Below are 26,683 nucleotides of genomic sequence, written 5' to 3' on the forward strand. Positions count from 1 at the left end.
GGATTAATAAACTATAAATGCTTGCACATTGGTTTGCAGCTGCCGATTCCATCTGTGTTCTGATATAAATAGCACTCGTCTTTCATGTATCTATATGGAGATTCACACCTTTGTTCCTGAGGTCAAAAATGTCTCAATTAGCAGCCGAACCCTGTTCGGTCCCCCACGCAGCGAGACAACAGAGCCTAAAGGACCGTGCTATCCTTTTGTATCCCAACTGCTCACCTGAACACACACAATAAATCCGTGTGTGTTTTTTTGCCTCTCGCAGGTCACCAAAATCACTCTTCCAAAAACCCCTCGTGATTGTGAAATGCAAAGGACACCACTTGTTTTCCAAGCGGTGACAAAACGAGGAATGCACTTCCCACCAAGTAGGGAAACCTGAAGTACTCCTATCATTGTTGGGCTGCTCACTAGGCAAAGCTCTCTGTGAAAGGTCTCTCCCAGCAATAAAAGGCTTATCTGAGTTATTGTTAATACTCCTCGAGTTGCACAGGCCTGCTGTTAAAAGTACACAGCTGTAGAGTACAGTCACTGCCACACCCACGTCCATAGTTTCCACCTTGTCTGTGAAACACGATTGTAACCAGCGGGAAATTTCTTTCAAGATAACGCAGCCCCGAGTCAGTTGACGCATAGAATAATATGAGTACAGCATCTGTCTGCCACTAATGTGCTGATAAAATTCCAGAAATTGTGTCTCCAGCTCTTCAGAGATGAGCTGAGATCAACAAGCAGTAGCCCAAGGCTGGCTTTGGTGGCTGAGGTTTGAAAAACATTCCCGCAGCTCAAAACTCCAAATCTAAACATCCAAATATTCTTTGGTGGAGTCCCATGGGAATGCAGTCTCCTGTTTGTTACCACAACTTTACACTTATCACCATGCTTCCCTAACCTTGGACTACTAACACAGCAGCGTACAACCGGCTGCTCATTGTAACTTCGGTTCCAGGGGTGTCCCCATCGTGTGCCCCCCTGTATATCACCCTGTCGAACACAATGGAAATATATCCAAAATAATAATCCAGACACTGGTTTTAAAGTTTTCAATAATGATTCACCGACTCCCTCAGTATAACACAGGGATGTCAAAGTCAAATACACCGAGGGCCAAAAAAACAAATTTGTTACAAGCCGAGGGCCGGACTGGTTCAATGTTTATTAAAACATATTGAAATGATTGCACATAGCCTATTGAACCAAGACCTAACACACTGTATATTATTTAATGATTAAATGAATAAAGCAATATTTTGTTATAGCTCTGTCAGTAACTTCAAGTGAAAACATTTTCAAAAGGCAAACAGACAAAAACGAACTTCCTTCAAAGAAAAATTGCATGTCCTGTACATTAAATGAATACGTTTAGCCATTTTTGAGGAGGGGGGTAGCTGAAAGTTGATCTCTGCTCTGACTGCTGATGACTAATGAAGCCACTTGTGCGCGCTGCAGTGACTTTGCGGGCTACCGTTGCATTGTGGGGAATGTAGTGTTGGTGCATGCGCAACACCAGCGGGCGGCTGTGGCCTGCGGGCCGGTTCTAATAGTAATTAAATATCATCCAGGGGGCCATAGATAATTAATTCCTTGACTTTGACATATGTGGTATAACACACGCATTCTAACTTTATTGCATTCAGAAATAAAGTTAACTAAAAACCCGAAACTTATTGAAAGCTAGCTATGTAAGCAAACAATCTTAACACCTAAATATAGAAAACGTAAATGAATACATGTGACTCACTTGAGGGTTTAGCATGTTAGCATGCAAATATTAGCCATAGTATGAAGTACGATTAAAATACAGAATTAACATCAAAGCAGGGACAACAGTCACTGTACAGCTTTTGAATATGTTTCAGTGCTAAATTAAGTGTAGGAGATTATGAATGAAGTAATCATCCTCAGATTTAGCAGAGACATTTAATCAAAGGGTAAACGATCAAACGTTCAGCTTTCTGTTTTCCCATTAGATAAAGTATTGCTTTTTGTGGCCCTCACTCAGTTGTGAAACAAATTTAAGGTAAACTATCACACTCATTTCCATAAGTTGTCTCATAAACAGGTGTTGGCTACGTTACACATCTACAACAAACAGTGTTTTGGTTTCAGTTAGCGTTGTAGTCGCAAACTGTGGAGTAAGAGGCAAACAGAACTGGTGGCCTGAGCTACATGAGGAGAGTATAAACTTTTTTTTTTTTTGTTGTTGTTGTGAAATTGAGGAACTCAAATTTTGACATTCCAGTCAAATGTTTCTGGTACACAACTTCACTGGCAAATCCTTAAAAGGGATAGTTCGCCTCTTTTGACATGAAGCTGTATGACATCCCATACTAGCAATATCATTTATGAACATTTTCTTACCCCCTACTGCGTCCCGTGAGCTGAGTTCCGGCCTCGTTTTGGTGTTGACGAAGGTAGTCCGGCTAGTTGGCTGGGGTTTAAAAAAATAAAGCGTTTTGCTTCTCAAAACAATATGCGTTCAAAAGAGTAATACATTTGCATCAAAAAATCGTTCATCCAGAAAAAGTCAGACCTCACAATCGCTTGGCGCTATTTTCTCTCCCTCCGCGCCTGTTTCACGGTTTAGACCGTGCAGACCGAAGTGCAGTCCCCTGCTTCCAATCAGTAAACACCGTGAAACAGGCGCGGCTGTCGGCAGCATGCAGTGATACGAAGGGAGAGAAAATAGCGCCAAGCCATTGTGAGGTCTGATTGTGAGGTCAAAACCAAAACGAGGCCGGAACTCGGCTCACAGGACGCAGTAGGGGGTAAGTCAATGTTCATGCACGATATTGCTAGTACGGGATGTCATACAGCTTAATGTCAAAAGAGGCGAACTATCCCTTTAAGCTAGCTATCCAGATTCTAATCCCAAACTTCTTGCTTTTACAGAACCAATTAACAGCAGTTATAAGTAGTATAATTAATTCTTGTTGGAATTTAAACTTTTTTTTTTTGTTACAATTATTTCAAGAAAAAAAAAATAAAGGAAAAAAAAATAATCAGTTGTGGCAACTCAGATGTCATTTAAAATTTATATTAGGTTTGTGTTTCTTGCCCTCTTTAAACAGGAAAGTAATTATTAATTGCCAACACATTCAATAAGTGACTCAAAAATCCCTTTAAATTTGCATTCCCGCACACCAGGCACACACACATTCTGCATGTAGACGCATAAAACACATAAATGCATGAAACTGTTACTGCCATCGATTCCAATGCAAAACCACAGGAAGAATGGAGACAGCAGCTCCTGTTGGAGAGGGGTGGGGTTGTAATCCTGCTTGTGTAGGTGGATCAGCGAACAGCCTGACAAAGGTGCCCATTGTGTGGCTTTATTAAAAACCCTGGGAGTGTTTAATATTTGCATCATCATGAAAAGAAGAAGAGAAAAAAATAATCTAGCTCAGGAAAATACCTCTGTGGTCTAAGGACCATCTGTCTCAAAGACAAAATAGACTGAACAATTGTAGGAGACACGCTAATCAAACTACAAATTACATCATGCGTACAGTAAGAGCCGAAACAAATGCACTGAATGAAAAGAAGGCAGTCATTGCGAGGCAAAGCTACGCTCTTCCTGCTGAGTTATATTCACATTAATGTGGTGAATAACAGCACCGGTAAAATGGGAAGGAAAAGCTGTGTCCTAAGGATCAAACCAGCCGGAACAGAGGAATGGGATTCATTTTAAAATAGACTTGTTTTTGTTGCGAGTTTTAACCTCGTCAATACACTGAACTTCTTTTAGGTTTGATGAAATTTGCCAGTAAAGATGCCGTTTAGGTTTTGATTTTGCTTCCCTATCTTCTTATGGTCTTGTCCTAATTTTTCAGAATGTGAGGAAACTGCTGGCTCATGACGAACTCATGGCTGACGCTGGTTACTTGTGAAGCTTTACATGTTCTTTTAATCACCTGGCTGCAACGTTAATATACGTCTGACACCTTGAAAAAAATGATCTGAGAACTTCCAACTTCTCTTTCCACCCAATCACAAACTTTTGCACAATCACCTCAACCCAACAAATATTTTAGTCTTTCTTGAAACATTGAATAGACGGTTTCATCTTTACATCTGCTGGTGATAAGTTTATATTCCGTTTGCTTGAATTCTCACAGTAACCATTACTTTAACCAGGAGTTCCCAAATTTGTATGCCACAGTAGGCAAAGAGCTCATTCTGAATAATTTTGAAGCTGTTGCTTTATAGATGACGTGATCAAAGTACTGTAAAACTATCTGACAAGCAGCAGAAGGAATATTGCACTCAGGAAATCATTAACAAAGGGCTTGTAGCGTTTGCTCAAAGGACTGCAAAACAGATTTTAAACTGTCCCCATGTGGTTTTCAGACTTTTTATGTAGTAGACTTAAGAGTTTATCTCGCAGTGGAAACAGATAGAATGTGGTGGTGTGCGTGCGTGTGTGTTTTTGTTTGCTTCGGTTATTCATGAGCAAAAGCTGCACGCAGTGGTTTCAGGGGTGCACGGTCCTTGCCAATTCCAGAAGCAAAGCAAGCGCCAGAGTTGCAAACGTTAACCAGTAAAGTTTCGAGGAGCAAAAGAAAGACACAGAGGGTCATGGTTTATCCCTCCGAAGACAACCGCGCAACTGTCTGGCACAGACAAGCAAATGAAGAATCATTTGGCAGAGAAATCAAAGCGAACCCAGAATTCTGCAAACACTGACGCATTTCATACCAGCCAAAATGTCCATTGTGTACCTGCTGCTTTTTGCATTTACTCTCAAAAGCTGAAGTATCCATCTTTTTCCAGATGTTCCCCTATGTTCCTCTTCCTTGACTAGTCTAAGATGAGCTGCAGACATTGGACTCGGCTACCAAAGAAAGTAATGCCTAAGGCAGCTGCCGTTGCATTTCAAGCCCGTCTTTGCTTTAAGAAAAAAAAAAAAAAAAAAAAAGCAGCCAGCAGAAATAGGCCGGTGTCACCCCCTACACACAAGAAGACACAAGGACACAGAAACAATGACATGAGGGGTCGTGATTTATTCCTCCCTCAACAGGCTTCCCTTTTCTCAACCACTTCCTGCCACTGGGATGACTCTGCCTGAAAGTCAAGCCACACTTGAAGACCGACATAAGCATTAAGAGCAGTTTTTATGACTTGATACTTTATTTATTGGAGTGAAGCCTGCGAGCAAGTTCAGTCAGTCAGCTCATGCTGCAGCACAACAGTCACATGTGATCTTCCCTCGCTCTTCAAAATCATCTACCCTTCAAATCTTTATATTATTAGAATATTTTTTTGGAAACATATGGAGTAATGAGTCTGGAGCCTCGGCAGCAAACTCCAGCTAAGCTGTCCGATTAACTCTTTAGGCCCACTTACTAAAAACTCTGAAGACAGAGTGCAGGTATCTGTTACCCCTGCTGTCTATAACTGCCCCCAAAATGTGGTGCAGCTGGCTCCAGTGTGTTTAATCTCAGAATCCCTGCACTTCAGAACATGTTGTTTTGATTAATTATTCTTCAGTTTCTAATGCTTCAATCATGTCTCCTTCCAAAACACCTGGTAACCAGAGTAACAGCCCTACACATCACCTTCTTAATCACCTTTATCTTTAAATATAGCCTGGAGGAAGGCAAGTTGCTGCAACGATCACCAGCATGATGTGACAGAAATAATTCAGGTGAACTTTTTTAGTGTTTAGGTGGTGTTCCATGAGACTAATATATATATATATATATATATATATATACACATTTATGTGAAAAAGTCAAATCCAACAACACATATGGCACTGCGGTGTTTAACTGCTGACACTGATGTAATGTACAAACAAAATAGTGCGCATCTATCCATGAAAACTTGACAACCACGGGATTTCGGCAAGAGAAGAACACAACACAAACACTTTACCGCTGAGGATTTCTTAACAGGGAGCCCTTCGTGACAGGGGCGGCGCCGCGTTTAAAAAAGATGAAAGGGATGATCAACTATGATTGTTACAACCTGTAACTCAGCCAAATATAATCATGATAAGGTATCCGCACTGCATGAGTCGGGGAAACAAAAATTCCAGAAAAGTGCTCATGTCATGTACAGACTCATATGGAGGAGTGCCACTAACATGACCTTAGTGTCCCCGAAAACTTTTAATCCAACCGCTAATTCTTATCCTACATTAACTCACTCAGGAGATGCGAAATGGAGTTTAGCATTTTGCCCAAGGACACTGACATCAGCAATCAGGAAGTCAGCGGTTGAACTATTGACATTTTGAAAATCGCTCTATCCCTCTATCCTCTTATATCTAGTTATATATCCTCTTATATCAGTTCCTCTTGCTCTTGTTTTTAAAGTTCATGACCAAGATGTGTAAGATTCTGACTTTATTGGTAAATCTTACACTGTGTGTTGCACTAGAGCAGCAGAAACAAAGTGTAGTCGGGTCTTATTTCCTTCTTTGTGAAAGACTTTTGGTGGAAAAACATAGTATTCAGTGTAGCGCACAGCAGTTAGGATTACAACAAACACTGAGTGATCGCATGCTCTGGTAAGCGCACGGTTGTGTTATATCCTCACGCAGCCTCCTATGCAGTCCGAAAACTGTTTTTAGATGCGAGAACTTGTTTAAAGACCGTCCTGTTAAAACAGCCCAATCCTTTAATGTCCACACTGAGAAAACAAAAGGAATAGAAAAATGTTTCTTGGCGTTTTTAGTTAATTTCCTTCAAACAATACTAATATGTTTTGCAGTAAAGAAAGAGAGAACTTTTATGCTTTCTTCCACCGATTAACGTTCTCCAGCTATTAAGAGAGGGATAAGACCAGAACGGAGACATCTACGAGTTGCTCCAGGAGCTCCGACTTACAGTCTTGTTTGTAACCAGTTTCAGTGACTTTCAGATCGTTAAAATTGTGTAAACGTCTAGGTCTTGGTATGTCAGCTGCTTCAAATGAACATGATTCACACAAATAACTGCGATTACACGATTTAACTGTCAACTGTGACAGGCCCACCTGCAATGTCTTTGTACGTGTGCGGTGTTGGTCCTGTGGTGCGTGTCGGAAGGTCGTGGACTGTGTGAGAAAACATTGGCGGTAGTGGTCGCTTCTTCGCGCTGAGTGATTACCGTAAGACCTTCAACTCATTAAGACCTAATGCAACATATAAGCAACTCTCCTATTCATCCTACTTCTGTAGAAAGCTGTGTCTCTATCTGGCCCACAATGATATTGGTAGCCAGTGTGATTGAATTATGGTTTGCAATTACTATAGCAACCCATGGATGGCTTTACAAGCATAGCCAGGGAAACTTCATTTAAAAACGAAATCACAAAATTTGAAACTCTTTACCTGCCGCTGGAGCTACGGGAATGCTCAAGTCATAACTGAAATAAAGAGGACTTCATCATCTGGGAAGCAGGAGTCTTTCTGTGATCTACAGAGCCGTGCTGTTGGTGAGGTTTAGTGAAAAAACAAAAACAACAACAGCCAGCAGGACAGACACACAAAAAAGATCAACCTGTTATGATTCAGCTGAATTTTAAACTGAGGGTTGTGTGGAACACTAGAATGCCGTTTGCCTCTCGATCTCTTTGTGTGCCTTGAAATTTCAAAACGTTTTGGGAATGCACTCTTGAAATAACGTGATCCAGTAACACACATGCACATCCAATATGCACACACGCACACACGGACACACACATAAAAGCCCTAGTTAAAGAAAACAGGATTACTGCACAATCAAGCCAAGAGGCCTTTTCATCCGAGAAGCAGAATCAATAAGAAAGGCTCTCTATGAGAGTCAACAAGTTCAGACTTGGGCCAAGGACGCGATCCCTGTCGGAGCTGCTTTCTCAAAACAACTTTAAATTCGTGGTGTTTCTCAGCTCTGCGGCTGGAGTGGGAGAAAGTCACCAGATTAGAGCACTTATTCAGAGTAAAGTCGGCATGCTGTTGAGCTGGAGCTGAGACGCCTTCTTCACCTCGAGTCATGCGTTGCTCTGCGACTTGGCCTGAGAACCTTTCCAGAGCCTCCATGTAAACAGCCAGGCCGGCAAGCAGAGAGCATGAGGATCACTTCGGCTGCAGCACAACATGCTGGCAGAGAAAGCCCGTGGCCTCCGCTCGTGTTGTGTTGTGCAATGACGCAAAAACCACAGGAGCGGTCGAAGGTTTTGATTCAAGCTTTTGGAAAGAGAGGGCTGCATCTGTAACACAAGCCGGTGGAAATAGTCGTACATACAGTTAACCCCCCAGTTAACTGTCAAGTTAACAATATAATAAATGCAAGTATCCCAATGCCAGTTAAAAGACTTAACTTGTTTAACGCATCAAGAATTTACTATCAATAACAGATAGTTTTAAACCTCTGTACTTGCAAACAAAATATCTTTTTATGTAATAAATCAGCAGAAATTAGCATGTTGCTCTTTAAAAGGGAGGACCTTCTGACTGTAACCCTTTAACTGTAGCTCTATGATGTTTACATGAAAAATTATTACGCATTGGAGGAGAAAGTCTGTCGTATTTGATAACAATTGAGGTAGCCCTAATGAGGTAGAGCCAAAATGACACAGTGGAGGATCCTTACTTTCCTCAGAAATGCTCAGTTAAAGAAGTGCAATTCACAGCAATATGCCTTTCCAGAGTTCTATGAGCACATTCTAACAAATATCCTAAAATTAATTGTGTTGCTAAAAGAGTTTATCAAAGAATTCCAAATCAAAGCTCATCCTGCTCATCTCAAACCAATATGTGGACGTGCGACAGAGGCAGGCAGTACCAGAGGGGGTGATGGTTAGATGCACATTATCTGACGGGAGAGTTTAAGATATTTCCCTCTTTAATCAAAGATGACATGAATTGTTAAAACAACATCCCAAAGAGCTGCCGAGACATCATGAGCGATTACATTTCCAGACTGTTCGGAGAATTAGCTGGTGGAGAGCGTTAAAAAGGCAGCGCAAATCACAGCAAATCAGCGAAGGAATCTCCCTGCAGCGGATGAAAGGATGTCTGGAAACCAATATAAAAACACAGGACAACAATGAAACTCTATCCCACAAGATTTTGAGCCTCCTTTTTGTTTGGTTTACGGTCTATTCTAAGTATTTGTGGTGCAACATGAACCCTCTGTGGCTGTCAGAGTGTCTATAGATTGGCGGTGCGGGTTGCAGTCAGACTAAACTGTAAACAGGTCCCATCCATAGACCAAGGCCGACCCGGCACCGCACATCCCATCCCATCCGATTCATCCTCATCAAAAGGCAGAGAGAAAACTCCTCAACAGCTGCATGTTGAACATTGATAAATCCACCACGACCAAAAGCACTGAATCTTGCTAAGAAAGCAAGGATGCAGGTGGCTGGAGTGGAGCTTATTGCACCACATACTTTCCTAGGCATCCAAAACAACAAGAAAGCCCCCCTTATCCCTCAGCCCCCCCACACAGACACATGCTCCTCCTCCCTCCTTCACTTCTCCGGATTTCAAACGCCATCAGCAGGGAGGGAGAAAGCACTCGGAAGCAGTTGCCTTTTGTTCAAGGGTACTTTTGAAAAAGAGGGAGAGTGTGTTTTGTTGACGGGACAACACAGTGTTGCCATTAAGGCCTTCATCAAAACGCAGTTTCTGGAGTCAGCCTTGATTGGCAGCCCTTTTGCAAAAATCCCCAGTTTGGCTCCGAGCTGAAGGAGCAACAGGAGGAGGAAGAGAGGAGCGGGGAAGTGTGGGAATGTCTCTACATCGTCGCCACTGCGGGCAGCTCCTCAACATGGCTTTAAATTAGGGGAAAAGAAAACACAGGCTAAAAAAAGCCAGTCGCCCAGCTATATTCATGCCTGCTAATTTGTCACCACTTGAAAAACAAGGGAAAAAATAGCACCAGTTTAAATCACACTACTTTAAAGTTAGGGGATGCCAGCCAGTGTGTATGGTAGAATACTTAAACACAGGGGGGATTTAGGTCAGCTCCGTCAGAGTTACACATGCATCTAAACCGTTGTGGGTGGAATCTATGGAGTTCTGGCTGAGCTCATATTAGAGGGAAGCAGAAATGGAGAACCCTGAGTGTCTGGTTCTGGCTGGCTGGGATCGGACCAGTGACAGCTGGAGCTTGAAAGCCTCACATCCGAAGCCAGGGCTCATAGCCACTTGCTACATAGCAGCGCTGAGCTATGCCCACCCCCTCCTGTCCGAGCCCTCGCACTGAAAGATCTCAGTCCTGAACAAAACCTTAAGCTCCTGCCAAACAATTCCCTCCAAGATATACTTCTCTTTAAAGTCTCAATCCAAGAGCGGAAGGGGGTAGAGGAGAGAGGACAGCATGGCAAGATGTTTTATCTGTCTGCTGCCATGTCTGAGGGAGGAGGAGGTCACAGAGAGGAGTTTCTCACAGCGTCCGAGTGGGAAAAATGCAGCAAGCATTCATCGCCACATCTGTGTCTGTGTGTGTGTGTGTGTGTGTGTGACGGTTACCTTATCGAGCAGCGGCAGACAGCGGGGTACCCTGTGCTCCAGTTTGACAATGGTGATGAAGTCGCTCTCTTGTCGCTCATCCTCGCTTGTGTTGCAAAGAGACAGGGGGTGATACTATGAAAACACGGCGAGAGAAAAGAAGAAAATAATCATGTACACAGATCAGAAGTTCTCCTTTTTTATGTTTTGTTTGGTTTTTTTGCAGAGCTAACCACTCTACAGATGTGCGGAAACACAGAAACAGCATGTCTAATGGTTTTGTAGGGCACATCTGTCCATGTCATCACACTCATGTCAGAAAAACATCATTTTTGCATCTTGAAGTTAGGGAAATATAAAGTAAATTCAAATGTCAGATGGATGGAATATAAACAGCTAAAACAACTACTAGTGATGGATACCAATTGTGTGTTTATGAGCGCAGTTTGGTGGAAATTTCCACAACTTTTCTTCCCCTCAACAAGGTTTGAAGTTTAAATTTGAACAATTTTTGGAGGATTAACATTATAACCAGTAGCTAAAGAAAAAAAAAGTTATTGTTTTGTAAAAACAGAGGCTGTGAAGAATGAAAGTATTTGTTTTTAATCAAGAGGAGGTTGAACTGATAACGACATTACATGTCATACATTGAAACGGCAACAGAAAAACGGATGAAAGATAAAAGATGAGCTTTTTTAAAAGACAGTCGAGGCTGTTTTCACATCAACAGAGAACAACAGTTGGAGGTCTTCTTCTGCTAAACTAAGGCGTTTCCTTCCTAAACCGTGCCCTGCTGATATCAAGTGGAAGAACTCTGGCATCCTATGAAATCAATTACATGGATGGTGATGTTTACTCCCACTCAAAGCCTCGAGGACTGAAAGAATTGGAGATAGCCTTTGGTTGGAACATTTGATCCCCACTGAAAGGGAGGAAGTTCATAGCTGCTGAAAGGCTGTATTTAAGAGCTCAAGGGATAGCAGTGGTGTTTACACGTCGCAGACATGCTGTCAAGGGTTCCAGGAGCTGCACGGCAGCCCGGGAGGCAGCGGTCCCGATGGACCCCGTTCAGTATCTGAGGGCATGTCAATAATGTGTTCTCAGATTGGTCTTCGTCCGAGTTCAGAGATCAACCTGTGCTCACCCACACCCCAGTGGATCGGTTCCAGCCTTCTCTGCCTTGCCCTGCCCTTTCAAATCCCTTTTATGGGCCCAACCCGGCCTGGTTCTGGCCCGATGGGCCTCTTCATGTGGCTGAGGTCACGGGGTCCCCCCCGCCCACCGCCCCCCCCCCCCGCCCACCGCCCCCCCACCTCGTCTCGCCCAGCGGAAATCCCGAAATTAAAAAGACCCAAGGGTGACATCAACAGCTGGCACCCCCGGGCAGGGAAACTGACGTAATGCGCTGCAAAGGGCTGGTGCATGTCTGTCAGAAGGAGAGATGGACAGCAGACTGGGAGGACAAGGGTGGGACAGCAAGATAAAAGAAAACGGCCAGAACGAGGGGCGGCGGGGGCTGTGTTCTGCAATCTGAAGCTGCAGAGCACAGCGACAGTGAAAGCACTGTACGCACATTCAGATGCAACACCATGATGCCGTGCACTGTGACTCAGAGTAATGCACAAAAATAAAGAAATAATAAAAGAATGAATAAACTGAGAAAGAGCGATCAGATTTAGATCATCAACGCAAAGAAACCGTGTTGGTAGACATTTAGATGCAATTGTGACTCAGCTACGGCAAACCTGAACAGTTATAATTCACTTGTATGAAAACTTGTGGGTTCTGCTCTGAATAATGTTTTTCAGACCTTTGCATGCAGTCTCAACTCCTTGGGAGGGAAAGCAAGCTGCAGGGCAGTCAGAACCCCCTGGCTGGCCTGCCTGCTGTGCTGCCAGCTGCCTCTACCAATCTGCATTTACTAGGCTCAAATTAGAGGGCTGGAGTTGAACTTGGCCCTTAAGGAAAAAAGAAATAAAGAAATGAAAAAAAAAAAAAAACACTTCAATGTCATTGCAACTCTGGGGCTTTGACCTGTGGAAATGTTGCGAAAGAGCTGCTCTCAGTAAGATTTTTATTGTAAAATCACTTTAAATCTTTAGGCTAACTTGATCATGTTTGGATCTTGCTTTGATATTAAACATGTTGATGCACGGGGCTGTGCAATCATACCTGATAAAGGAGATAATAACCCCAAAGCTGAGCCAAACTTAGAAGGAGTGGCTGCTTTAACTTTCCTCTGGCTTTCTAAAGCTCAGAGAACAACCACCTCAATGGTCACAGTGTCTATGTTTTTCATCCTTGACTAGACTAAGCATTATCGTCTATTTTAGATCTGTCCACACCACTTAAACTCAGATGGCTGCGAACACTCTGCATGTGCCCCCATCGGTGCCATCTACCACTTTGAGGCACCAGGACAGTCTGAAACGTCTTGATTTGTTTTTTGTATAGCTCAGAGAAGAAGAAAAAAAGAGCGTGGGAAACCAAATCACCGAGTCTCCATTTCACAGGGAGTAGAAACCACAGGCAACGCAAACTGTTCCCCACAGACTGTTAACAATGCTCACTCCTCCGTTCCGCCTCCTCCTCCTCATCTGTCTAGATCTGTTGCAAAACTGACGGGGACATGTCCCTCGGATCCTTTGTAGCAACGATTAAAGGCATTTCTCCCCAGCTCAATCAAAGACAATTCCCCCCAAAAAATTCCCAGGCCAGAATCTAACAGCCTAAAAACAAATACCGGTACATGGACAGAAAAAGGAGAAAATAAATGGTAGCTGCAGCAAGAAGTCAATAATATTTTTTTCCCCCTCACTTAGCCCTGCGGATCTTCTTTTTTCGTCTGCCAATAATCAGCAAGAGAGCTTTCTAGTTCATCTGCTGCCAGCAGGGAACCAGGCCCAGGCTGTTATGTCAGTGTGCGTTGAGAGGGAGGAAGCAAGAGCGCGCACCTCTCATCGAGCTTTACCACCCATTTACCAGCTGTCCGGGTCACAGGGCTTCAGACCAACAGAGTTCTTTAGTAGGAGATGACAGAAATGCATCAGTACGTGATTATTCCATCACAAGAATTAAGACTGGGAGCAAGGAAGGTGAAAAAAGCTTTGTCTGTGGAGCTCTGCAGCGAGGTCAACATGGTTACTGCATATCAGGGAGGAATTCAATTCACCTGGTTCATGCATACCTGTGGAAACACACACAAAAAATCCTGGCCTCTGTCCTGTTCTTCTGCTTGAGAATCAGCACATCCACACATCTGAGCCACATCTTAAATTGAACTGAATCTCTTCATCTCTAATTATCTTGAAACTCGCCATAAAAGACGCACTTTCAGCACACACACACACGCACGCGCACACACACACGCACGCGCGCACACACACACACACACACACACACACACACAAAGCTGAGCTTCAAGTATTCTAAATATAAGTAGCCAAACGGATCACACCTTCTGCATCAGATCTGAGTCTTATCTGAATGTCTAATCGGAGGTTACTCAACTTGGCAGGAGATTCTACAACAAAGGCACCTGTTTGTTTTAATTACAGGAAAAGTGGTTTCTACAAGGAGCAACGTGACCGCACTTAGTAGCTTAAAAGAGATCAGAATCTGGTTGCCCAGGTTACTGTGCAAAAATGCACTGCTACAATGAAGGAGCCTTAGGTGACAGGACAGGTTGAGGCACTGACCGTTTGCTTCCCAACCTGCCACTTTGGAAACAAATCAGGTAGCAAATCAGTCCAACACCAGTGTGTGAGTTTGAGCGTGGGCACAGCTACGTAGCCCTGCTTGAGGCGGCCAAGCATGTGCCTGCATGTGAACGCATATGTGCACACGAGCGTTCTCCACTAGTGTAAAACGGCACCCGAGCAGGAGTGCACGAGAGTGAACTGGACGGGTGCTTAAAGGCAAAGCACCGAGCCTTTACTCAAATGTCATATCTGTCCCTGGACCAGAATCAGGCAGCACCGACTCCTGCACACACACTGCGTTCCAGCTGTCTGTGCCATAGATGACACAGACATACATTCCTCCATCAGACATCCTTGTATCACATGACCCTAAATACATTTACATCAAAAGGATGATATAACAGAGACGCCCGACTGCCCAGTGCCCAGGGTGCAGAGCAGAGGGTTCTTTTCTGAGTCTGAGCATCTGGAAAAGTGGGATCTGAGGCCTTTAGCTCTTCTCTCTTTGCAAATGTGAACGAACAGAATCCATTACTGCTTTGGTCCTGTCAAAACAAAAGGCGTGTCATCTTTCCTCCCGCTTTATTGACAGTGTCAGCCCCATATCCAGTAACGGTTACCACAGGGAATGACTTAGGGAAACGTGATCCCATAATGAAGCCCACGTAATTACCACCAGCCCCAAATTTGCCCGGGCGCTTTCTTTAAGTAGGAGCGCTTCCCCCCAACTCCAGGCCCGTCAGACTGTCTCTGCTCCATAAAAGGGATTAGACAGAGAAGAAAGAACCTGGAGAGGGAAGGCGAGCTGGTCTTAAAGAAAGGAAGCTGAGGGGTGAATTGAGAAGTTGTACTCCTTGAATGCCAGATGAGGGAACAACTGTTGGTGTCGCATAATATTTCTATGGGTCACACTGCTCACCTTTCACACTTTTGCTCTTTTTTCTGCCTTCCCCATTAGCTGCTTCTGTTAGATAACATGCGGCACAAAAGTTCAAGTGGGATGAACTTTGCACACCAAGGCGCCAAGCTGGGTACAGCCGCACCTGTGCTTTGATGAGTGCGGGTGATTTTCATTCACCCACACCAGATGCAGGATTTTAGAGCTCACGGGTTGAATTAGAAGCTGCGTTTGGATGGCCCGCTTTTAATCGGATTACCAGCTCAATCAGAATGAAAATGCCCTACATAAATACCTCAACCAGATCAGACTAAAACAAATTTTGCGCATGCTCAAACCACGCGGCGGTGAGTTGACGCAACGAGTTTCCGAGGAATAAAAACATGGCGGCGGCAGAACTAAACTGGTCTGTGACGGAAAGTTTTGGTTGAGGACCTCAGAAGTGTCCCGGATTGCTGAACATCCTGATGAAGTATCTTTACAGTTCACCATCCCTGAACGCTTAACTCAATGAGGATAACTCCACTTTTGTCTCTGTTTGTTTATAACCAGCAGAGGAAGTAGGCCTATGTGCATTCTGGTTTGGAATAAAGTAGGAAAAATCTGTTTATATAGTGTCCATGTTAAAATTCAAGTTTGAACCTCTGACAGAATGATTGAAATATTTCTCCATGTAAACACAGCGATACTTCCCTATATGAAAATCGACTTTGCATTTTAAATTTGCCTCCAATGTGTGTACTAACAGTGTGCTGTGGCCTTAGCTCAACTGGGAATATTCCAGATTAGTATAACAACTCAAATCAATCGAGTTCCTGCAGTTTGTTGTACGGTGAAGCAGTCTCCTCATTACAAGAAAAACAACTGTGGAGATCTGCTGGGAAACGGATTTCTGAGGAGGCAGTGGAGGCAGCTGAGTAGTGTCGACTTTACACCCCAAACAATGGCACAATCTTTAATTTTAGCAATCAGTCATGATACAGAGTACAAGAACGGCTGATCTGAAACCACTTTTGCATCTTCAAAATGGACCTTATAAACGGGTAATCTGGATTCCAGGGAGGTTTCTGCAAACTTGACCATTTGAAGCGGGATGCATACCATTCCTCGTTGCTACCTTTAGGTAGTTACTGTTGTTCATGGTGCTTTGGTCAGCTACAGCAGAACTACCACCTGCTAGCTCTCTGTCTGGTGATGAGAGCTCGTGTACAGTGTGTTAGATGCACTGGGACTGTGGTGGAAACCGCCTCAAGATGGAGCCCGGTATCTTGTCCACACTTTCATGCGCAGGCTCTGCGGTCTAACCAACATAAACGCTTGCATATACACCTATATTAACATAGACATCATCGACGACCAGAGTCGTTCCATCAGCCTCAGGCCAGTGCTGCGCTATACATTTCAAAGCTCAGAGTTAAACATAAACACAGCACTTCCCTGTCATAACAAGTCAGTGGCTTGGTAACCCCGCAGTTTGTTAGTGTTGCAGTGATCCCCCTTCCCTGTGGACACGGGGGCCACATCCACACGGCCTCCAGGCTTCCTCCGACCCGTCCCTGGCCTGCAGGAGGACTCGCAAACTCTCAGGTTCCACAACATCAGTCAGAGAGAGAACCCACACTTTTTAAAGTGTCAGTCACTTACAGCTGGAGCCTTGAGGTCAGCTATGTGGAAAGCAATTAGCTGGGAGAATAAGGAAAGGGTGCTCACAGAGGGAAACTGATTTATGTCTGAAGGGAAATAAAAGGCAAAGAAACAGAAGAATAACCTATTCTCTGTTATAAGATAATATAAACCGAAACAAATATGTCACTTATATTAGTTCTTCTAAAAACAGAATAATCTCAGTAATGGGATCCAGGTATTCTATGTGGTTTGTTTGTCCTTAGCCTCACTGGTTAGGTGGGTATGTATCCATCCATCCATCCATCCATAACGACCTTTCATGCTCGCACTTAGTCAATTTGCATCGCCAATTAACATTCATGTTATTGGATGATGGCTAGAATAAAGGTTTGGACTCTGTGGAAACAGTGTCAACCCCTAAGGGTGTTGTAAAGAATCAAGTTACATAAAAATCAAAAATCTTATCTTTATGCACAAATAATAAAAAAGCACTTCAGGAATGCCACAGATGTCTCGGCTCACATCATCTCACCGCAGTCGAAAAAAAAAAAAAGTGAAATCCATCCCGTATTTCATCTGAAGACCCGCACCTCTGAGACAGTAACTGTCTCACACACAATGCTGCATGAATCTATCAAAAGGGAGGGGGCCACGTTTCTAAATGACCTCAAGAACCAACTTATTTCTGCAGAAAGAAGTTGTTGCTATACGGATATTCAAGTTGATATTCAACATTGTGTTTCTCATTCAATTTCACACACCTCTCCATGATTTTTTTGAATAACCTGCTTTGCGATAAATAAATAATAATAGATAAATAATAAATCCAAAAGCATTTGTCGTGCAATCCAGAAAACTTTTTAGATATGATAAACGTATAACCTAAATGTACTTTACTCAGATTTCAAGCCAGTTAGAGAGCAATTAGAAAATGTTCTCACTTACAGATGCCACATCATATCATCTGTGATATTTTCTTTTAGGAGAAAGAGACAGAATGAGAAGCAGACAAAGAGAGAATATCACAGGAGGCCACTTGATGGATGTGTAAGAAACAGGAGCAGGAGTAGACCTTTAAAGATGACATAGTATTTTAAGTGCTGCAAACGTTAAGCTTTTTGAGGTAATCTGCGCTCCAAAAGCTCGATCTTTATGGGGTTGTGATTGTCAAGTGGTATCAATGTCTGTGTGCACTGTGTTTTACATCACTGATTTAGTAAATCACCAGATTCATTGGTAATTCTCACACGGGAATCGCGATTTTCTAATGAGAGGTTTCCATCCAAACCTTAAGTGGCGGACCCTCCGACAATCTCTACAAGTACTCTGCCAGCGTGTTTAAAAAAGAAAAACGTGTAACCAATCAAAATACAGCTGGTGGAGGGCCTTCAGTGAAGATAAGGGTCCGATTGTAGATCAGTTCAAGATGACTTTAAAACTGAAAGTGACACCACAGAGAGGTTTCACTGCGCTTCTCTTTAACAAGAGACAGGTGCCTTTTTTTCTTTTTTTACACACTTGCACATAAAATAAAAACACAGTAGGCTGCTGGGGGTGTTTTTAACACCACATTTTTATGAGGAAATGCAACCCCAGACTCAAACCCATCCATCAACATGTCCTTTTTTAGCGAGATGCTGTTCCTAAAAAGAGGTCAGATTTTACGATGGTATATGAGAGGTAGAGGGGTTTTTTTTTGGTTTTTTTTCCCCTCTACCCTTTTCCTTTTCCTGCTCCAGCCTCCAAACCGTTCATGAAGCCTAAAACCAAAACACAGCTTCTGGGCTGGAAGTGATGGCCCTGAGCTGATCTTTATACAAAGCAGTGTGTGAGGGCAGGAGCCCACTGAAACAACCAATGGGGGGGCGCTGTACATGGCCTTTTTGTTATTAAACAGGAAGCTGGATAAAATCTAGAAAAAAAAAGTCACATCTTTCAGAGCTGAAAACTACAAGTTAATTATAAAAAGTATCTGTGGTATTCTAGATTCAGGCTCCTACCATCAGAACACATCCAAATGTCCAACCAAAACAGTCCGTGGTTGTGAAAAAAGAAAGGAAAAAAAGTGTTGTTTAAACCTTTTTATTTAAAAAGACAAGTTTCAGTGTTTTTCGTACAAATCCATCGTTAATCATTGTGTAGCATCACCCTTTCTTTAAATGACACTTTTCACACGGACGGAGTTTGGACTTTTAGGGTCGACAAGAAAAGCAGCACCAGAAGGGAAAAGTGTGCACTGGATTCATACCACAGGACAAAGAAAAAAAAAGAAAATCAAAGCTCCAATCCAAAACACAATGCTGCACAATAAGCCTTCACCCTCAATTATCTTGTTTTCATATTAGCTGGGAGCTAAAGCAGAAACTACAAATACAACCTGATAAATTGCACAACAACAGGAGGAAGTGAGGTCATTTATTGTGACGTTTGTGCCGTCTTCGCTGGAGCAAACACGACCATAAATGACGACCGTTCCAGCTTCGTTGTCGGGGTTGGAGTTGACACCGTAGATAATTTTTCATGAAATACCCTTCAAGGCACCCCCATCCTCCCATCTGCACAGAACGGATGACAAACAGAGAGGACTTGGCCAACAGATCTCCTCTTTTCTCACAGTCGACTCTTTAAACATCTGTCCTCGTGTGTGAACACTGTACGGTACACACTTCGTCAAACTTCAGACTAACACGTGATGCAATTACATGCTCGGCCTCGTGTCTCATTTTCCTGTGAAAGAAGACATCTGCCGTGAAGAAAAAAAAAAACTTAGCTCAGCTAAGGTCTACATTTTTAGCAAGATCTTCCACACAGTTGAAGCTTCCCAATTAAATGAAAGCCCTCTGCTGTTTTCATTATCTACTACACCGTCATGGAAGGTCTCTAATGCAATCCATAGGAGGATCCAGTGGAAAGGAAAATGAGACATATTTCTCCACAAATGTCACCGTCTGCCACCTCCCTTCAGTCCACAACACAGGGTATCCCATAACCACCTGTGGCTGATGTTGGAGAAATGCAGTCACGAAGGCAAAGTGCTGGTAAACACGACTAACCCGAGGAGTGTGTGTGTGCGTGTGTGTATTTTTGCCTGCCGCAAATGTTAATGTAAGCATACTGGCGCACTCTTCGTCTTTAGCAACCACCACCAGTAAACAGTCCCAAACATCAGCGCAGCAGCTCTCTGATGTGGCCCACAGACTGCTTTGCAACACACCTCGTAATTGGCAGCATAACTGTTTTCTTTTCCTCTGTTATATTTCACTTTGGCTGAGAGTCAGGCATTGAGGCCGCCCGATTTATTAGTCAGGGAGTGCACGGTGAGTTTTCAAGACAAAAAGGCGCACGTGTCGCAGGCTGACATTTGTGCGTCTAGATATCCACCTGAGTCCGTCAGCAGAGGAAGAGAGCAGCTCCGGGAGGCTGAATCTCCTGCCCTCATGTGGCGCATGTGAGCTTTTTCTGCCGCTTTTCCAGAAACTTGCTCCTCTCGTGGGCGTTTCGCTCCCAGCTGGGTTCTGTCTTGTTGTAATAGCCAAATGGAGTGCACAGTTGTGTGCACACAAGTATGTATGCACTATACAGTACGTGTAAGGGTGGATGGTCGGGGAGGAGTAAACTTTGTAGGGCACACGGCCAGCAGCACTGAGCTCTTCGTGGAATGCCATGGAAAAATGAGACAGAGGAATGCAGACTTCACTGAGCAGTGTAAACAGGCTGGGCTGAGAGAATGCTGCAACGCTGCTTTGAAGTCGCTCCAGCTCGCCATCACACACACACACACACACACACACATACACACACACACACACACACACACACACGTCACCTACTGCTGTGCTGATTAACAAAAAAGCAAGGTTTTTAACCAGAGAACGCTGAGCTGTTGTTGTTGTTTAGGCTGTGACATGAAGGCAGCATGTAATTGTGGCTCGGATCCACATCCAGCCTGGAACACATGCTCCCATTTATTACTCCGACACCGATGCGCTCCCTTCAGCGCACGCATTCACCCACGCACGACGCAGCTCGTCCGCACACACCAACGCAAACAGAGGCTCACACCTGCTCTCCCTCTACAAGCACGGCACTTCAAGGCTTCCGGCTCACTGCGCCGAGTCCGTCCATGTCCTCAAACCCCCCCCTCCCCTCCTATCCCCATCCCACTCTCCACTCCTTCCTCAATGTGGCCTTTCAACGTCTTTGTTGAGCGTGCGGCGGTGATATCAGGCTAAGAATGTCTCCGGTGTAGACAGCAGACATGAAGGCACCGAGGCCTGTACCTCAGCGTCTGAGCCAGCCGGCTGAGGAATCCACTCAAGTGGGCAGGTAAACACACTGCTGTCCTTTGGAACACCACTCACTCTTACAACCCATGTGAGTAAGCCTGAGACTATATCCAGCTTTTATTAAAAAAACACTCTCCACTAAGAGGTTTATGGTTGTGGCAAAACTGAAGGTTTAATAACCACCCTCCACCCCAGGAACTTTTTCACTTTTCTAGAGTTTAAAACATTCACAGCTGGACACTTCCCAGTACACTCCGTACCGTACCCTTTACTCGAGCAGCTGGGGGTAAATGGTCTTAATTCCGCGGTGCTACTGTGGGATAAACAGGTGCTGCTCGTTTGCTTTTCTGGCCCGGTTTTAACCTGTATGGGTATCGGATCATTGACCCTCCACTTTATCATCTTCATGCCACGGGGTTGCATTTGGAGCATCTTTCTTATCCACCGTTTTCTTTTGTCATCAGTCCTTTTAAAAAGGTCTTAACGGTCTTACAGCATTTAGGGGGAATGAAAAAAAAAAACAACGTTCCTGGCAATGTTTTTTACGTGGATTATAAATGCTGTAATGTATGTTGGATGCAATCAGCAACTTCGCCACTAGATGTCACTAAATTTAACTCCATAAACCATATATAGTAGACCATATAATAAGATTTCCATATTGTAGTGATGTCTGGATGTATTGTGAGATTTTATATTCCCAATATAATCTACACAGAGTATCCCACAATGCACTGCGAACATTAGTGTATAACTGATGATCACTAACCCAGCCAACACTGACCAAATCGAGTAGAGCTCACTAGATATTTCAAGTTTTTTTTCTGCCAATATAATTCATAAATCACTAGTATTATAAAAGGAAGTATCATCTACAAAGGAAGTAAAAATTGACAGATTTAAAAAAAAATAATAATAATAATAATTTCATTTCGCTGCAGGTACAAGACAAATACAAGTTGTGACAAAAATACAAAGTTTTAAACTCAGTAGTATTAATAACAGCTCAATATGCTAATTGTTCATTTGAGAAAAAACAGCCGACAAAACGCAGGGAACTTCACAAAGATGCAACTCGGTATCGACCTGGGGCACGAAAATGTGCGACAGCAGTCTCGTCGTTCACGGTGCATAGAAAATGACCCGAGCAATGTCTGAAAGTGCTTTTTCATTCCATTGATGTGCCCCCCCACACACATACAGTCCTTTAAATACAACTCTCTAAGTCGTCAGTGGGGATTACTGAGTGAGTGTGAGCCAGCGTTAGCAGCCTGTTTATCTTTTTTTGTCCTGGAACAATACCAAAATGTTCTGCTTTTATTCCACGCAATCATTCCCACACCTCTAAAGCTTCTCCTTTACTTTTGACGTGAAGCTGACACGAACTTGTGTTTATGTTGGTGTGTGTAATCAAAAACTCTCTTATGTTTGGTCAGTGCTGGCTGCAGTGAGCTTGAAGCATTTCTTAGTTTGGTTGCCGACGGATCACTTCACTCAGCGACTCTTCTCCTGTCCTCTCTTTCTCTCATCACACATTGATATGACATTTTTGCACCCTGTATGCTCTTTGTGTATCTAGCTTTCTGTCCTTTCCCCTCTTCACTGGAGTTCTTCCTCCTCTCCGTTACTGCAGTAGGTGTTTTCTCAACAGGGAATTGCCGAGTTTCCCCCGACAACGGTGCAAGTTATTCCCCTCACCATCAAAAATTGAACTTATTTTATGATCGGAAGCAATATGAACACGTCAAAACGAACAGAATCTGTTTAGAGAGCTACAGTAATACAGTAAATAACCATTTGCCTGCTCCAACAACGGCACACACACAACACATCCATATGCACACAAATAAAAGTCTGGACAGTGTATACATACATTAATCTCTTGGTGATACTTGGTAAATGTATGTATACATCACATACACAGAGACTAACAAAGTAGAGTTGAGTCATGACCACTGGAAGGATTTCATTTTCACAGCGTTGTGTCACCTCAGCTGGAAGAATCTGAGTGTCTTTGAACATCTGCACACAGCCGTGAGCCCGATGAATGAACTGTGCAGCATTTAGTTTTGTCTGGGCGCCAGTGAAGAAGAGACGAGACAGAGAAACATCAAACATAACCACTCGCTGCTCCACAGAACCGAATTGCTTTGTACAGTAACGTTTACACAAAAATCATCCAAATATATTGGGTGCGTACCACAGATTTGAAGTGTACCGCATTATAGGAAAGCTTTTAAACTGGAAGTTGCGCTGCCTGGCACGGCCGGTCTGCCCTTGATTTCCGCTACCCAGTAGATCCATTTACTGTCTGTGACCAGCTGATTCCACAGGTAGGCACACAGTAAGAAGAGAGCTTGTTCCGGAGGGTAAGGTGCGTGAAACTCCAGCAGCAGCTCTCCTAACAGGAAAGCTCTGCCGGCCTGCAGACAAAACACTGCTGTTTTTTTGTGCAGATTCTTGGAAGCAAAGGAGCAATCCTCTCAATTCAATCGCAGGGAAACAGGCCGAGTTTTGTTTGCACTTTTTTCTTCTTCTTACAACAGTTGGCTTGGGTTGTGTCCTCTGCAGTAAGAAAAAAAACGTATGCCGCCGACGGAAAGTGTGCCTTCCTTATTTTGCTACCATCTTTTATCTTCAATAAACGCAAATGACTTAACCAGTCCAGGGTCAGTTCCAGGAAGCTCCTTAAGTCATTTCCTGCAGGACTATTTATTTCCAGCTCAGCTCATCATGGGGTCACCGTCTTCACTCCTGAGAACTGTCTTCTGGACCCCCTCAAAACATTCCTCTTTCTGCCACTGCCTTGTCTTTAGGGTGGATTTACAACTCTAAGTAGAAAAAGTAGGGGACAGTATAGAAAATGCAAAGATCACACACACACATACACACACAAAGTTTGCTGTGTTCGCAGTATGCGCTCGGATAATTTTGTGGTTTGTCATACATGCCAAAAAAACTTGGGATGGGGTCAGTTTGGGACTAATGACGAGGTTTAAAAAACAGATGATTGTAGTCATTATCTGGCATCCACAGAGGGCTAGCTTAAAAAACATTGTTCCTGAGAGAAAGCCTGGAGAGGACTGCACATTTCTCCTACTACAGCGTGAAATAAATAACTAAAGGAATATAGAGACATGTCAGTGCTTGAAGGACAACGCTGTGATTGTAAGTTGGAAATCTGTGATCCCTCACACGCCACAACGAACCATCATTTGCTGGTATCTAATATAACTGCATGGGCAAGAGATTACTGTGTGAAACCATTTCTGAGCACAACAATACAGTGTCTCGTTCAAAAATGCCGCTTGAAACTGTACAGTACAAAAAAGAAGCCTTTTATTAACTTCATCCAGACGGGCCGTCGACTCCTCTGGGCTCTGAGGCGTCTGGGAAGTGGCAACGTGCGTTGTGGTCAGACCCATCAGTGTTAAAGATCTTCTCTAGAAGAAATGAACACCACACTGTTATCAGCATAAAGTCCGAAAGACAGGCTCTGCAATGGTGTGTGTTTTCATCAGTGCCTGCGGAAAAGCTCACTTATTCTTCTGTGGTGGCGGCGTTAATGTAGAAAAGCAAACTCTCGTACAAAAACTTCAAAGTCTGACAAACAGAGCCTGGTCTAATCAAAAACATCATAAGAAAACAGTGTCATGAATCACTGAGTCCCGTATCTTTTTTCAAGTCAGAGAGTCATGAATGGCATTCCTCTGCAATACAAAGGAATCCAAATCTCCAGAGCAGCATTCTGCAGTCTGCGCCTACAGGCAGGTCCAGGGGTCTCCGACACAAACGGGACTCCGCTGATGGATGCAAGTCCCATTCACAGGGGCAGATAAACTCATCTTTACAATACAGGCCTGGCCGGCCCTGCAACCCGATCTAGAAACCTTCCAGAGTCACTCAGCGGCCTCACATTAGACCTCTTCACTTCCTCTGCTGGGTCTCCTTCCTCTGGCCCTCAGGGTGTGAGGACCGGGAGTTTGTGGGTCTCTGTGATGGTGTGTATGTTTGCATAGACACAAAGGAGAGTGACCTCATGTGACATGAAAGGCAACTCAAGAATCCTGCCTCAACTGGAGTCAACTGGAGGGTCCACAATGCCGACAGTCCTGCAGAGGCTAATTATCTGTCACCTGAGTCACGCTGGCTGCAGAGGGGCCGCGGGCACCAAGAAGAGCCCTCCCGTATCTCTTTTTTCTGACTTTCTGTCTGATTAATCAAATCACTGAAGTTTCGCACTAAATGAAGACGGCGACAACAATGTGGCAGTAACTTTACATCAGCTTTTCCTGCTGCTGTGGGTTGGCTAGGGGCTTGGTTTGTGACATTTACTGCTATGCGAGGGGAAGGACTCCTTTCTTGATCCATTTTTATGTCAGTGCCTTTGTAGACAAGCCAACAAACCTCAGTCGAGTGAACACACACCTGCGCCCTGCTGAAAGAAGGAGAGTGGGGGGAAAAAAAAGCAATGGAACTCAGTAAATAACTGCATAAAATCAAACTCCCGGCTGAGGGAAAGCACTGCGATTGCCTCGGTTAGGTCAGTCTACGCTGCGGTGCTATGTGGGTGGGCTGTAAATCAGAACCAGCTTCTTCCAGGAATCAGCTCTGTGTGGCAAAGGCCAGCTGCCACTCCATCAAACTGAATCACACTCCTGGTAAACCACATCAGAGTCATAACAGCAGCGACTCTGACCTTAACACCTCTCATCACCTCCCGATTGTCCCATCCATCCCATTCCCATTCACACACGCCTTTTACTGCAGGATAATGATAATAATGGATAATAAAAGAGTACAGGAACTGGGGGCACAGCATCACCATTAAATGATTCAGTTAAACTGCTCAAAATAAGCTCTTGTGGCTGCGCTGCTGATGTTAAACATCTGCCTGCGTGCTGAGAGGTGACGATAAATCCAAGGGAAACATCCACTTTAATCATTACTGCTTTGCTGTAACAGAGACATTTGTTTAAAGGTAAAATGTAGAGATAATACACTATAAAAGCAAATGTTTTTGGGATAATTCAGGTATTCAGTTTAAAATTAGAGGCTGTTTGAAGTGTCAAAGGAAAACAGGTCAATTGCATGTTCCTGGACAAATATCTTGAGCTCTTTTCACACATGGACGCCAAAGAACGTCTGAAATTAGGTCCAGTCTTTCAGCAGAGTTGCTGTTGGCTGAAGATGGGGAATGTGTTTCCATGATCATGCAGAGATGTTTGGAAAAGTTGCAAAAACTATGCAACTATATGTCGACTTGTGTTTTCATGCTTCCTGCCTATTCATAATGAATGTGTCGGGTTGATCAATGCCACTTGTACTCGGGGGTATTCGCAATATAACTGAGTGAGAGGGAAGGCAAATAAATGTCAGAAGACAAAGTATGAAGCAGCTATTGTTGCGAGTATGCAGACTCGCCGAACATTAACATTCAGGAGGGTTAACACCCATGTTGGTGTAGATTCTCAGTCATCACAGTCATGGTTCACGGAGCACATCAGCTCGGTGGACGGCAACATCAAGTTCACGGGGGAGGATGCGTAAGAGAACAAGCTGCCTTTTCTGACTGTTCTGTGAAGAAGACATTTAAGAAGACGGAAGTCTCAACACCGTTTAGTGGTTTACCTGCTTTTTGACTGAATGAGCACCAACACTTCAAAAATCAGAGAAGAAAATCTGGACCAAACAACACAATTAGAGAAGCTGAGAAGAACAGGTGCAAACATATTGTAAT

At 43.7% G+C, this 26,683-nt stretch overlaps 1 protein-coding gene across 2 annotated transcripts in view; it reads right to left on the bottom strand.

Annotated features, from left to right (window-relative positions):
* Positions 1-26,683, bottom strand: part of rnf43 (ring finger protein 43) — an 81,143-nt gene that overhangs the window by 19,648 nt on the left and 34,812 nt on the right. For both annotated transcript variants that reach the window (XM_075486406.1, XM_075486405.1), the window contains exon 2: positions 10,454-10,567. In XM_075486406.1, the coding sequence (XP_075342521.1) occupies positions 10,454-10,567 (114 nt within the window). The remainder of the gene's footprint in view (positions 1-10,453; positions 10,568-26,683) is intronic.

The sequence above is a fragment of the Odontesthes bonariensis genome, chromosome 16 (assembly GCF_027942865.1).
Source record: "Odontesthes bonariensis isolate fOdoBon6 chromosome 16, fOdoBon6.hap1, whole genome shotgun sequence".
Taxonomy (NCBI): Eukaryota; Metazoa; Chordata; class Actinopteri; order Atheriniformes; family Atherinopsidae; genus Odontesthes; species Odontesthes bonariensis.